This window comes from Aythya marila, assembly GCF_965140915.1.
Source record: "Aythya marila genome assembly, chromosome: 5".
Lineage (NCBI taxonomy): Eukaryota > Metazoa > Chordata > Aves > Anseriformes > Anatidae > Aythya > Aythya marila.
Genome location: NC_139046.1, coordinates 11,005,626 through 11,020,379, shown reverse-complemented (window position 1 = coordinate 11,020,379; position 14,754 = coordinate 11,005,626). Strand labels below are relative to the sequence as shown.

At 42.4% G+C, this 14,754-nt stretch overlaps 1 protein-coding gene across 1 annotated transcript in view; it reads left to right on the top strand.

Annotated features, from left to right (window-relative positions):
* RCOR1 (REST corepressor 1) overlaps positions 1-14,418 on the top strand; it is an 81,029-nt gene extending 66,611 nt beyond the window's left edge. Inside the window, exons 7-12 of the mRNA XM_082761511.1 lie at positions 608-686; positions 5,006-5,200; positions 6,204-6,281; positions 6,996-7,053; positions 7,593-7,822; positions 10,080-14,418. Of these exons, the coding sequence (XP_082617637.1) occupies positions 608-686; positions 5,006-5,200; positions 6,204-6,281; positions 6,996-7,053; positions 7,593-7,822; positions 10,080-10,121 (682 nt within the window). The 3' untranslated portion in view covers positions 10,122-14,418. The remainder of the gene's footprint in view (positions 1-607; positions 687-5,005; positions 5,201-6,203; positions 6,282-6,995; positions 7,054-7,592; positions 7,823-10,079) is intronic.
* Positions 14,419-14,754: the final 336 nt, after the last annotated feature.

The window sequence follows — 14,754 nt, the reverse complement described above, 5'->3', positions numbered from 1 at the left end:
GAAGCCAAACTGGCCAGGTGTGCCAAGGTCACTTTCAATATGGCCCCAATTTCATGCCTATTATTATTCCGTAACTGATGCCTCTTTTTCTGTTACAGGGGAGAATGAAATGTGAGATTTTGACTGAGAAAAAACATTTTTATGCATGTTCTTGAGGGAGTTCATCTTGTGCATATCTTTTTTGCTAAATGTTATAACTGTATAAGATCTGTGTTAGAGCTGCTTGCTGTAATTCTAAGTCTTTGTCTGCGTTTGTCTAAAGTTATAATGCTCAATGTCCATTGTTCTTTAAAAGATAACTTATATAATCAAATTCTTGTGTCTTGCCTTCATCTGAGCAGACTTCCATTGCCTAAATACACTACTGATGTCTTTCTTTAAGGAGATGGTCTCTCGTATCCTTATAATTAAGAATTACTTGACTTAAAAACAAGTAAATAGGGAAAATAAAGAACACCACAGACCCCCCCCAAAAAGCCCACCCTGGTGGAAAAAGAGAAAGGAAAGCTGTTGGACTTGCTGTTGCATCCTTGCATTTTTAGCGTGCTATTTATAGAGAAACAGAGCCTCACAAAGTAATACAGTGCTGTTTGCTTTTGTCTTCCAGTGAGGATGAAATGGAGGAAGCAAATGGAAATAACCCTATTGATATTGAAGTTGAACAAAATAAGGAGAGCAAAAAGGAGGTATAATTCTTTTCTTACTACTGTACAAATGAAAGTGTTTACTTGCTACTTGATGTAGAAGCTGACAGTATCTAATTTTCATTATTTGTGCTTTGTATGGCTGTCACACAAGAAAAGAATTGTCTTCAGAATTATTCTTAGATAAAGACAAGTATAGACAAATAAGCTGGAAGAATTCTAGACTTTGCCATCACATGCTGGTGTACTGTGTGAGTGTTAGGAGCGTTTGACTCAGGGTTGGCTGTGTTCGCTTGAACCACCCTTGGTGATGGTTGAAGTCAAGCTAACCAGGGGCTGAGATGGAGTACAAGCACTGATGTCCCTCCTTGGATGGCCTCGTGGAAGGGAAGTAAGACCTTTGACCTGTTTTGGGTAGACTGGCAGGAGCGTGTTTATCTGCAGCACAGACTTTAAGGTCGATTCTTGATCTGCTGAAGGCCTCAGCAGTAGTTCTGAGGATTTTGGTGACACCAGGATTGCAACTGCAGCTGTGAATGGTAAAGGAGAAATCTTGTGTGGCCAGTTTTTGTCTGTTAGAGGGGCCTTAGCCTGTCATTACATGAAGAATAACTTACCTACTTACAGCATAATATTTGAAGTGAGGTGCAGGTACTTCATTTTAAATTGGGATACAGTTCTGAATGGAAATAGAGCCATGCCAATATAACAGACACTTCTGAAAACCATTAAACCACCTGTGATGCCTAACTGGAGAGTGTATACTTTTCTTTTCACGTGTGAAACTTGTCTGATTATCTGTTACTAAACAAGAATCTTGCAATTCAGCAGCAGTATGGGTTGTATATGTGAGCAGTACGGGAAGATGTTTACCCTAAGGCCTTCTCTCCTTGAAGTAGCTCCCTCTCCTGATTTCTTACAGCCTGCTTTCTCTCAGGGATGACAGTCATCATCATCTGATTTTACTTTTTTTTAAAAGGCTATATATAGGAAAAAACACCAGAATTATTTAAAACTGATTGCACAACAGGCAAAAGCAAGGGCCTACAGCATTTTTTTGTCAGTTGCTGTCAGTGAGATTAATTCCTCTAATAAATTATTCTGAAGGGAAATAACTGAAAAATCACAGTATTCTGGGCTGTTCTCCACCCATGCCAGAGTGCTCTCTGCAGACGTCCCAGAAAAGCCTAGTTGCTGCTTTCACTGAAGAAGCCAGCATCTCCAGTGACTGCCTAGGAGCAGGGTGCATGTCCAGCCACTCACATACACTCTCACAAGAAGCTGAGTTCTTGAAAGCCTCGGCGACACCCAGACGTGAAGGCTTCTTGCTTGGCTAAGCTGCAGCTGCATGCTGCAGCTGCCTAGTATATCTTGTGAATAATCAATACTATCATCTAATTTCCTTTTTTTTTAATAAAAACAAATCAAGTTAGGAGTTCTCCCTAAGTTTTCTGAAAGCTGGCATCCGCAAAGAGACCTTTCAATCCCTTTTCTTACAGCTTCCTTCCCTGCCATGCTGGCACGCTGCGAACTCGGGACACAGGGGGAACAGTCGTTCTTCGCCAGCTTCACTGCCTCTATTTTAAGGCCGAAAGGGAGCAGATGGCAGACAGCTACCATCAATACATCTTTCTTTTTCTTGCAGAATGTCTTGCATGGGAGGTGACTGCCCTCCCTTTTGTACTAGCACAGGGCACGATGTGCTTTCACCCAGCCAAAGGTCACCTGAACTCGCCGAGCGCGTGCGGCCACGCTGCGGCTGCAACAGCGGGTGGCCTTCTGGGGGCTCTTCTGGACAGTGATTGTTCTGCTGGGCAAAATGAAGCTGACAACCTGCTTAGCCTGCTCAGAGCTAATTTGATTTTGCAGTACTTGAGCCTGGGGCTGATTGAAAATGCCTCAGGAGAGCAGGTATCCAGGAAGGGGGGCTGTTCCTGATGGTTGTGGTTGTTTCAACCACTTGGTCAGCGATGCACTGCTAGCCAAGGACTTTTACCGTAAAGAACCTCCCTGTCCCAACCCCACAGAGATGGTTTTTCCAGGTCTGAGATGTGTCAGTTACTGTATGAGTTGTCGAGTAATACCGGGATTTCTCAGAGTATCTGAAATCTCTCATCTGTGTTTCCTCTTTTGGGGATCATTGGAGGGGGAATCTTCCCTTTTCTTAGCACTTTCAGTGCTAGTGCGACTGTTCAGGTTTCCTCAGATGCTGACTCCGTAAGAGCTTCTCAACATCCCTCTTCCTGAAGCAGCTCCTGGAAACGCCTCTTGTTTCAGCCCATGCTCTTACATGAGCTTGGTCTTTGTTTTTAAACCATGAAATCTCGGGAAACCTTGTTTCTATGAAGCGGCATTGTATCACTGAAGTGTTCTGGATAGCAGCGGCACTATCTGAATAAATAGAGGAGCCCTGCTAAATCCCTGCATTTCAGCTCTGTTTTTCATGAGCTGATATAATTCTACAGGAATGTGTGGCCAGGAAAGCAAGTTTCCAAGATAGGGTAGATTTTTGAATTTTCACAGCCTGTGCAATATCACTGGGGCTTAGAAGCATTTGGAGCTGTCAAAAACCATTCTGCTGGAGGTCTGGATTCTCATCCACAACGCAGAAGAGCTTCACATTCTTTGAACTGTGTAAAACAATCATTTGAAACTCGCTTCCATTTTTACTTAGGTTTGAGGCTTCTGGGATGTTTGCACTGCAGGTATTGCCTGTTGGTCACCCTGCAGCTTGAACTTGTTGCGAGGCATTACTGCGTGATCCTGTGAAATTCTGTATGCAGATGAAATATGAATAGATCTGAAACATCTAACCATGCTGAATAATTTACCTGGCTCAGTCATCAAAGTGCTTGCTTCTGAAGCAGAGTGCAGAGCTTACCTCACTTGTTTGTAGCTCAGCCAGCCCGGTTTCTCCTGCTCCCCATTCTCCACTGCAAAAAAAAAGAAATCTGTTATCTGTCCTGCAAAAAACAATGGTTATTCCTTGCTCCTGGGCTTGCCTTCGGCGTTGTGTCTCGTGGAGCTCTTTGTGCTGGGAGAGGCAAGAAGAAAGTTGAGAAGAGCCAATTGCCCGCTTTACTGCTCCAGCGTGGCTCTGGCCATTGAGCCTGTGGAGAGGGCGCAAGCTTTTATCTGCCGGCAGCTGCACTGGGCTTCTCCAGGCTCTGGGAGGCAGAGCCAAGTGCTTACATGGAGCTTTGTGCAGCTTCATGTGGGTTTTAATGCTTGCTAATGAGCAAATGCCGCAGACTGGGCAGAAACTGCATGTAGCTGCAAATTAGGAGGGGAACAATGGTGCGAAGGGAAGCCAATGTTTTAAAGCTGGCAGCGATCAAGTGGAGGACTTCAGAGCACGGCCTCCCCTCCCTCCCTTCTCTCCCCAGCCACCCTTCTTCTGTTCTGCATTCTGGGCAACATTCCAGCCATGGGATAATAAATCTTGGGTATGTGTTGCTTATTGAAAGTAACTTCTGGAAGAGGTGGTTTTGGTGTTAGAGAATCAAATGTGCTCCTGAAAGGCCCTGTGGTATAGCGCCTTAGCGAACGTACCTGTTAGCGGTCTGTGCCTAATTCTGTGTTTTAGACAGAAGGCATAAAAATTAGTGGTGTGTGAAATATTCCCTTTTCCAAAAGTGATTCAAATTTTGTGGTCAAACTGCATCAGTTTAATGGAACAGTTATGTATCAGTGCTGTGCAGGAAAACTTAGCTTCCAAGAAACTGTATAATGATCGAAGAGCTGCTTTGTAGTCACCTTGCTCCTTCATCCTCAGCCTTTGAATAAGTTTGGTTTATCCCTTTTTGTCTGATGTGTAGAAAAACAAATCTCTGCAAACTCTTCTAGCCGTGTTCTTCTGTCTCCAAACTCCACTTTTTCTTCTGGTGCTCAGTTAAACTGTTTTGTTGAGACCTGATGTTGAAAGCATGAAGAGAGGTTTTGGAGTGTTTGCAAATAACCAGGATATTCAACTGACTGAAAATTAGGCATCTGTTCCCAAAACGAGAATGGGTGAAGGAGACAAGTATGTCCTGGAAATGTTGAAAGCTGCCTAGGAGAAAGGACAGAGTTGTATAAAAGCACGTGTATGACATACTGCTTAAAGCACAAACAATTATTGCTGATTGCAAGCTATTCCTTTTCATTCTTCGAGCTTTGAGGATGACCGAAAATGAACCACTAAAACACCTAGCTATAACCTGAGAGCGTAAATCCTGGTTTGAAAAATGACAGAGGGATCTAGAATCAGATTTTGTGATCACTTCAGGGCTCCTGAAAACAGCCTCCATAGCTCGCCTCAATGTTTCTTTGGTCACTTAAAACATTGTATTGCATTTTGTCAAATGGCTGCTATTTCTCAGGTGCCACCCGCTGAAACCGTTCCTCAGGTGAAGAAGGAGAAGCACAGTACACAGGCCAAGAACAGAGCAAAGAGGAAACCTCCCAAAGGAATGTTCCTCTCTCAAGAAGATGTGGAGGCTGTTTCTGCCAATGCGACAGCTGCTACCACTGTACTCAGACAACTGGATATGGAATTAGTCTCAATCAAGCGACAGGTATGGATGAGAGAGTGCAAGAATAGCTGCCTCTTTTGGTGGCACTGTCTGTCACGTCTGCAAAATTCCCAGGAACTTGTAGCTAGTTGGTAATGATGCACATCATTATGTGGCTTAATTGACAAGCTGCTAGCCTTGTGCTATAAATTAATGCAGCCCTGCGCTTTCTTCTTTTATGTTTTACTTCTGTGGGCAGCCTACTTTGTATCTAAAGTGAAGCAAGGGAAGGAAAATCCACAGCACTGACCTGAGTTTTGTTGGCTCTCAGAGTTTTTTGCAGTTCAGAACTCCTTGTGTTACAACTATGAATTTCCTTCAGTTATAACTGGATTCAGGAGTTTCTGATGTCAATCTGTAATTTTCTTTACCTCTTCCTATGGTACTTGTAGAACAGCCAGATATTTTTTTCTTCTTCCCTATAAATGCATCTTACAAACTTTAGGTACCTTTTGTTTGTCTGATGGGTCTCCCTTTTAAATGGTTATGGATAAGTGTTACAGACAAATGTCTTTACTAATAGATATTTGAAAAACAGGCTTGTTACATGACTCTGTTTCCTAGATGAGAACATTTTCAGTATTTTTTAGAGCAGAGATCTGGCTCAAGCTCTTTATTAAACTTAATAGAATTGGTATTTTGGCCTGAAGCCTTCTTGGCACTGAGGGAGAAGCAGAGCTCTCTAGCAGTCTTTGATTCATTACTTGCTGTGAACAGGGCTTTTTTTTTATACTGGGCTTTAAACAGACCTGGAAGTTGGAGCAGTTCTTGCTCCAAATAAGTTGTGGATGGGATGGGATGGGATAGGATAAAGTAAAGGGGGTCTCCCAATGTGCCAGTTGCTCCTACATTTCTTTATTCCAATACAATATTTTTTTTTTTTTTGAAAAAGAAAAGTGCTGAGGAGAAGTGGGATGCTGAACTTGTACAGTTTCCATTAGGGCTGCTGGAAGAAGGTTTGTCAAAGGTCTCTGTCCTTATTAAAAGGGTGACACTTCCTTTTCAGATTCAGAATATTAAACAGACAAACAGCGCTCTCAAAGAAAAACTTGAAGGTGGGATAGAACAATACAGACTTCCAGAGGTAGGATCATTTTCTGACCCTTGTTTGTTGTGGAGATAAAAGCTGATCTGTATTCACATACCCGAGCTATTGATCTTCCCAGTAGACTAGGACTGATGCTGTATTAGTTGTCAGTATGAATCAAGACTACTACCATGTTCACTGTTGTTGCATAACGGGGATGGGAGGCAAGAAGAAAGTTTAAAAGAAAAAAAAAAGGCAGCTTAACGTGTGAAAATGGTTTCTAGCAGAAGTGCTGGTGTCCCAGATATACCATGTTTTTCAGCATTGTGTCCATATGCCCCTGGGAGAGGTGGTGGTTCTAGATACTGAGAAACATAGGAGAGATGTTAATGGCCTGTCCTTCTCTTGGCACTCGGTGCTTTTGTTGTTGTTCTTCCAACTCTGGCACCTCATGCTGGAAATAATTTGACCAAGATTACAGAAGGTGTCTGTGATAAAGACAAGTAGGTGCTTCTGAAGAGTTTGTGGCTCTTGGTTATCTGCTCAGACCATTCCCTCTCTTTCTGTATTGCCCAGAGGGGCGCCGTGTGTGTCACAGTTAACTGAACGGCTGCCACACGCAGTTCTTTTTGAAAACATCTTGCTGCTCAAACGAATGATAGCTTGACTAACAGTTAATTACTCATGGTTTTGTGAGTTTTTTTGAAATCCTGTACAAGTGAAAGTTGTTGCGCATGTTAATGGGAGTTACCAAATTTTTCTGACCTGCAGGTTGTTCAGAAATTTAATGCACGTTGGACCACAGATGAGCAGCTTCTTGCTGTGCAAGGTATGGCACTACAAGTCTGTTTGTACTTCAGGAGGTTATGATCAAAACTCTATTACATTTCAGAGCTGTGTTTCACTTCAGCGACTAATGAAGGGTTTTGATGTTGCTGTTTATTAATGCCTAAAGAACAGATCTGAACAAGGAAGCAATTCTCAACCCCTCCCCCAGCAATGTAAATTGTACCATATGAGTACTTGCAAATAATCTCTTCTTGTCCAAGCTTTCTGAAAGTGAAACTCCTCTGGGGAGACTGCTTTGCTATTTGCCTGTGCAACTTCTCAAGTAATACAGGGATATTTACACAGCTCTTCTTGATTTCGTTCTGCTCATCTTTGCTACACCTGCATTTCCTTTTCTTCTCCAAGGCTAGTCTTAATTTTGTGTCATGGAGAATTTAGATTTTTTCATGCTGGTTTAATCAGAAAAAGGCTTGAAACCTGGACAGAAGTTCAGCTTTGGATCCTCATGCTGTGACTTGGGCCTAATTTGTGGTCTTTGTGGAAATAACACTTTACTTTTGTTTTTCTTGTTGCTTTTAGCAATCAGGAAATATGGCCGAGACTTTCAGGCAATCTCTGATGTGATTGGAAACAAATCTGTGGTGCAAGTGAAAAACTTTTTTGTAAATTACCGACGTCGTTTCAACATAGATGAAGTTCTACAGGAGTGGGAGGCAGAGCACGGCAAAGAGGAGACAAATGGAACCAATAGCCAGAAGCCTGTAAAATCCCCCGATAATTCCACTAAAATGTCCGAAGAGGAAGATGAGGTAAATCACACTTAAGTCATGTAAAGTTCCCAATCTGAGCTCAGTTCTTATATGTATAATATGATATATTTCACATATAATGTTATATATTTAATATATAATATATATATATATATTTAAAAGTGTATACGTGTGCACATGTATCTTCAATCAGTCAGTTTTTACTTCTAAACTAAATAAAATGTATCTGAGTATATTTCACCGTGTCTGGATATTCCAGTCCCAGTATTGTTTGGAGGAATTCTAGACATCCATAAAAGTGGAAAGAGAACACTTAATTTTGCAGCCCTCTAATGATACTGGTATCTCAGCAGCAGCAGCACGTGGACAATTTAATGATTACTGCTGAAACCTGATAGATATTTATATCGTTTGGATGTTTTCCCTGCACTCAGTTCTCTAAGCTGTTCAAGGTTTGGCTTTGAGACCTTACAGTCTTCCAAGGCAAAGCTCTTTCTTTCATTTTGATCATGGAGTGGTTTCACTTGAGGGAAGGAAAGAAAGCTATAAACAAGGGAAGTGTGTGATACTATTTGCTCCGGAATTACCTAGAGGCAAAATTTCCTTGAATTTACAGCAGTTTCTGTGAAGACACATTCTAGAAACAATTTTTTTCGTGCTCTCCTTGATAGAAGCTCACCGAGGTAACACTTCTCCAAAGGCAGCGTGTGCTTAAAGTTAACCAAGAGACTACAGAGTATTGAGATATGAAAGTTCGTTATAAAAATGTGTTATTAACACTTTCTTTCAAAAGAAAAACCCCACTAGAGGTTTGTATGTAAAAATGTTAGATACAGGGCTCCTTTGTGGCTAATTTTAAATGACAGCTTAACACAAAAGCTGCATCTTCTCAAATGCAAATGCAGTTAACAGTGTGAGCTGAATTTTGGTCTGTCATACATGGACTAAAGACTTCTCCGTGTGCTGCATATGTTTTTCTAAGTTACCTTGATTGTCGTTGGCTCAGTTGTACATTGCCTGTTGTTCAGACGTTCAAAGAGCAGAAGTTGATTGCTTTACAAATCCCAGTAATTTGTTCTCTGAAGCTACTTATACTTGGGGGCTAGGTCCAAAGGTGTGACAGATGAACAAAACTGAACTCAAAAAACTCGCATTCTTAGGTTGTGAGTGAAATTGTTGTACGGAGCTGGGAGGTGGGACAAAGAAGTAACTACTTTTGTACATAGCTGTCTGAAAAACAGGTGGCTGATGTCACTGCCCTTTTCTGTGACCAGCAGAAGTGCAGAATTTTTCTTCCCTGAGCCCTCAAAGATTGTCTGGCTTTAAATGCAACCTTAACCTCAAATGGCAGCAAGGTCTGGTGAAACAACTGGTGGAATAGGAGTCCTGGTCCCCAGGCCAGTGATGGAAAGTGCCCAGGCTGGAGCCAAGCAAGTGCAGTAGAGTGGGATGAGGACACCAGGCTGATGCTGGGGGGAGCCAGGCAGGGTAGCAGTGAGCTGCAGCCTGTTCTGGACAGTAGGAACTGGTGTGTCATGGCTGGGAGGAGGACGGTGCTGGCAGCGTGGTGGGGATTTCAGCTACCCAGCCTGCACTTTTTTACAACGATGCAAGAGGAAGGGGCACAGGGTTGTCCCACAATGGAGATCTAATGGCCTGCAAGCTCTCTGAGCAAATCAGGTGTAAATATTGCCTCTGGGTGGCTGTGAATGTGGGGCTCCTGCCTTCAGAGCTACCATAAGCACGGTGCTGCAAGGAGCTGGGTAACGGGGGCCTGGGTGGTTCTGGGTGCAAAGAGAAATGGGACCTGGATTATCATGTAAGCGATCTCCTTGGGCTAGGAGGGATGTTCCTGGGCCCTCCTGAGCAGTTTGGTGCAGCTGCAGCCTGCTCTTGAAAGCAGTCCCTCAGGTGCTCTCTCCTCTGGTATGCTTTGTCAGCCCGGCCACCAGCTTAACAAAAGCTTCATCAGCCCTCTGACTCCTCTGGGCTTTCCCCTTCTGTGTGTTTTCACAGCAAGTCCCCCGTCCACGCTCACATCTTTGAAGCAGTGAGATGAGATTGCTGCTGATAAAGCAGCCTCAGCTCTGGTCTTAATTCTTGTTCTACCAACAAAATCTGGTGTGTCTCAGAATAAGGGAAGCTGCTGTGATTCTCCCCATGTGCCAGGGCTGGCTGTCTTGTTGCTTTCAGTACCTTGAATCTGGGGTAAAGTTTGGAGATGCAAGAAAGCCTATGTGTATTCATTTTTTAAACTAAATGTTTTCTTTTTTTTCCCCCTCCCTCTTCCTTCCAGGCTACTTCTGTTCTTGATGTCAGATATGCATCTGCTTCGTGAGAAGGTGCTGTAGCCTAGAACAATTTGTGTTGACTACTGTGTTATCCAGGATATCAGGTATTAGCAAACCTCAGACAGCCATCTGCATCATATCTGTGGACAAGCAGCTATTACCAAAAAAAGGCAAACGCTTCCAGTCCTGTGCTACATCTGCCTTAATCTCCCCTCATTCCTCCATACTGCCTCCACTTTCTTTCAAAAGCACCCAGGTAGCTCAGCTCTCCATTTCATCAACGTCCTGCTTAAGCATGAGGATTTCTAGAACCAGTAACACCTGTCCGTAATTTTGACCAACCTGCAAAACCAGGAGCTCCTTAGCAGGCCCCACAGTAACTCTACACGTTAGGAGTTCTTATAATACTTGGTCCGTAGGGTATAAGTACGTACTGCTGCATGGCCTTGTGGTCTCCGCTTCCTGTGTATTCTTAAGATGACACTATTGTTAGTGAGCTTTCTATAAAGGAGAGGCCTGTGCACATGCCAGTGGTGTCAGGTCTGTTCTGAAATGACAGGGCATGTCAACACGCGATCTTGAACAACGCAAAGTGATAGGAAATCCTATTGCTAAGGTTTGGTCAGTCCAAGGTTGTAAATGTAACTCATTACACTTCTGGTTTGTGCAATTTTTTCCACTGTATTTGTGTGTTCTTGCTTCATAGAAAGCTCCCTAATTGAGCATTTTTATTCCTTTATATTTTAATGGCTTTTATTTAGTGCAAAAGGGAATACGTAACCTGAAACTGTTTGATACGCTATTTAACCCCTGGCATTCAGCATTTGCATTGTAACTTGTTAAATGAGTGCTACACAACTTTCTTTTTCCTGATCCTCTGTGGGATTAAGTCAAAGCAACTTTCTCTGGTGCCTCTCCTTTTTGGAATATGTGCCTTTTTACATTTGGCTATCATAGGTCACTTTCTGTCCCAGTGTCTCATTCCTCTTCAGAGTGCTGTTAGCCAAAGACATCAAACTACTTCTCCCAGTGGGCGTCTGGGCGAGGGTTGGAGCATGAAATTCAACCTTCAAGTAGTTTTTGGTCTCTTGGAAGTTCAATGGACAAGAACCGGGTTAATTTCATTGGCCATTTAAACCCCTCTGAAGCACACATTGCTTTCATGTTCTGAACCAAAATATGCAATTTAAAATCTAAGAGGTGCTTTTCCAAATACTTGGTGCATGCAGCTTGCAGATCCCCAGCCCTCTGCTCAGATCCGTTCTGTGGCCTGTCCAGCTGGCTTGAACTGGAGCTGTTCCTGGAAGTCCTGCGTTGGGACTTTGCACCTCGAACAGGGTGGTTGACTGCTGAGCAGACAGTATTTAGAGAAGCTAGAAGCAGCAGTATTACTTTTTGCCTGATGGGAAGCTGCAAGATAACACTAGTCACAAAGCATTTAAAAATGGTTAACTTAATGATGTGGTAAGAAACCAACAGGTGTCTTTGCAGATGGAGAAAAGGACCCTTTTTTGCCCCTCTTCCTCTACAGAGGATTCGAGCCAGGGTGGCACACAGCAGCGTGCAGCACCAGCCTCTTTTAACACAACCTGAAATGAGCTAGCCCGCGTCCTGACTGCAGCTGAGGTGCTGCAGCTCGGGGGCTAGCTCCGAACGTGGTGCTGATGTTGGAGCCGCTGGGCCATGCTGTGGTGTGTGTGCCATGGTGGCTCCGTCCTCTGACCCTAAAGCAGCTCGGTTACAGCCAGAGAGCTGTGGTGGCACCTCCGTCTGTGTGGACACAACCCCTGTGACGCACAGGCAAAGGAGCAGATGAGCATTTCTTAGGGCAAGCTACAGTGTTTAGCCCAGCAGGGGCCTATTTCAGCCGCTCCTGCGGCCATTTCTGAGCAGCTTGGTTCTGGTAGCTCCAGAGAGAGCCTTTGAGGTGATGAGGGGATGGAAGGGAGCTAGTCCCCGTCCTCTGTTGGAGACCTGTAGTCACATATGGTGACCCAAATTTGTGGCAGCATCTCTACAGCTGTCTGTGTGACATGGCAGCTCTGAGGGTGGACCTGCATGCGTTCCTTCAGCCCTGCGCCAGCTGGAGCTGGGAGCGGGAGAGGACACTTAGTTGTTAGCCAGTGTGAATCGGGATTAAAGCCGGGCAAACAGCACTGCGAATGCGGCTGGCAGTTCTGGTGGAAAGAAATGCCGCTCGCTAGAAATACTCCAGCATTAAACTTCTCGCTGGTAGGTCCATGCCAGGGGGAGAGGAGCACAGAAACTTGTGTCCCAGCTGGTGAAATTCATCAGGTGGGGCTTCTGCTGGCGAGTTAGTTACCTGTGAGGACTTCTCTTCGGTTTTTGCCCTCAAATCTGTCCATCTTATGATCAGAAAAGTTGTGTTTTGGCTTCATCCCCAAAGGGGTAGGGAGAAACATGTATAATTCATGATATTAGGAAGAAAAAAGTTGTTAAATGACTTCTCAGTTGACAGCTATCTTATTGTAGTCGATACATACAATATAATAGCACTGTATTTTAAACGTTTAGTTTTTTACGTTCTCTTTAACTATGTTTTTAAACGCGATGAAATCATCTTAGCTTTTGAAAGTTTAAATGGTTTGGTCTTGTTTAGGTGAAGACCCTCTCTTTCTTTTTTAAATGGATCAAGCATTAGATACATCAACTGGTTGCATTCTGATTAGAAGGGTCCACAAAGATAACTGCGTAAGATAGAATATTCACTTAAATTTTGTTTCTTAAACTATCAATGTGAATGTCATAATTATATATATTTTGTGGAAAATGGGAAATTATTTCTCCTAAGTATAAGTTATTGTGCAAAATATGGTATCGTTAAAGAAAATGATAGTTTAAGTTTTAGTTTTTAGAAATCTTAAAGATATAAAAGTGTATTGCATATGCATAAACAAATTTCATTTGTTCTATTTAATTTTTATGTAGTTGTGTAAAGTGCTAGGTAACTTCTTTTTTCGCTTATCCATTAAAACAACCTTGTTACTTGAATATTCGTGTTTAACTGGTTTGAAACAGTGATCAACTTTTGTAATATAATCTTATAACCAAGGGAAAAAAAAAAAACATGCCTCAGTTGTGCTTAACAATATAGCAACAATGTACAATCAGATGCTTAAGACCATAGTAGCCATAACTGGTAGTGCAGCCACAATGGTTGTCTTGATATATTTAATACCAATGGGGATAATGAAATCTTAATATATTTTTACAAGTTTGCAACCAGGAAGACCCCATTAAATATTCACTAGAACACTTTTTTAATAGTTACAATAAGAGTAAAACTCGTAATCTCTTAAAGCAATGTCCTGACAAACATTTTTCTTTCCTGTACAAAGACATCTGAAACATTATGTATTAAAATATGCTCATTGTCACTTTAAATTTCAGTTTTTATTATCTAAATCGCTAAAATGCTGTTGGTATTCTTGCACACCAAATATGAGCCAAACAGTGCATTACACTAACTTGATCACTGGGTTTGTGAACATAAATCCCTGAGTCAGTGAAGCGCAAAAATGTCCTAAGAGATTTTTTCTGATAATGCATTTTTTCAAATCTGTATAAAATTATGCATACCCCATTCAGTGATGAATGGCCCGATACTTACTCTTTAAAAAAAATAAAAATAAAATCATTTTATGAGCTCCAGCTTGTCTTCAGCAAGTCAAAATCTAGTGATCTTGTGCAATGCCCCTAAAGCAAATACTTTCTGCCACTCCCTGGATTAATGCAGCTTTTCCTGTTGATAGTAAAGCACAATTGCAGTGAAAGTTACAGTTCAGAAGATGGAAGGTCAGTATAGTCTATGCATGTTGTATAATAATGAGTGTTTACATTCATATTCTCCTAAAATAAAATTTATACTGGAGTGTATAGTATTCCATTATGTAGATTTTATCAATTTTGTTAACTGCTTATAGATTGCTTAAAAGAAGTTTTTTCAAGATTTTAAAAGATGTATAAGGTTAAGTTTGCAAATATAATGGAAATGCTGTATAGCTTTTGAAGTGATAAAATACTCGTTGGGATTTTAAAGAAAGTATGTTGTAATAATGCTGTTGTAAGTAATATTTTAAATGTCTTTTTTGCCTGTTTTCTATTATTCAGCACACTTACTGTGATGAATGTTCATAGCATTATAAAACTGCTTAGCCACTGAAAAGTAACATTTGGTTTTGAATTATTTTACTGTATGAGGAATTATAGTGGGGTAAATTCCTTTGTGAAATTCTACATAATTCATTTTTCTATGATTTCCAATGTTTGCTGACATCAAATAAAATTTTTTCAAGCCATTGATGTAATAAAATACGTAGTAAAACGTTATTGATGTAAAACACTGCTCTGAAACGTGATTGATCACCTACCTCTCCAAGTTTGGTCACGAGAGCCACCAGCGGGGGGGTTTGCCCCCTCTGTATCGCACGGTGGGCACGGCGCTGTTGGAGCAGCGGTCGCCGGTCGCTGCCGAGCCCCAGCTTTGGGAAACTCGCTCAGACCTTCCTAGGGCCGTAGGGCCGGGGTGCCTAGAGCTGTCTGCCGCCCGAGGGCAGGCACTGGTCACGCCGGTGGCCCTGGAGGGACCCGTGGTGCTCCTTTTCTGCCCGTGCGGCGTATTCCTGTATTCCTTCCCCCGGCTGTGCTGGCAGCGCTGCT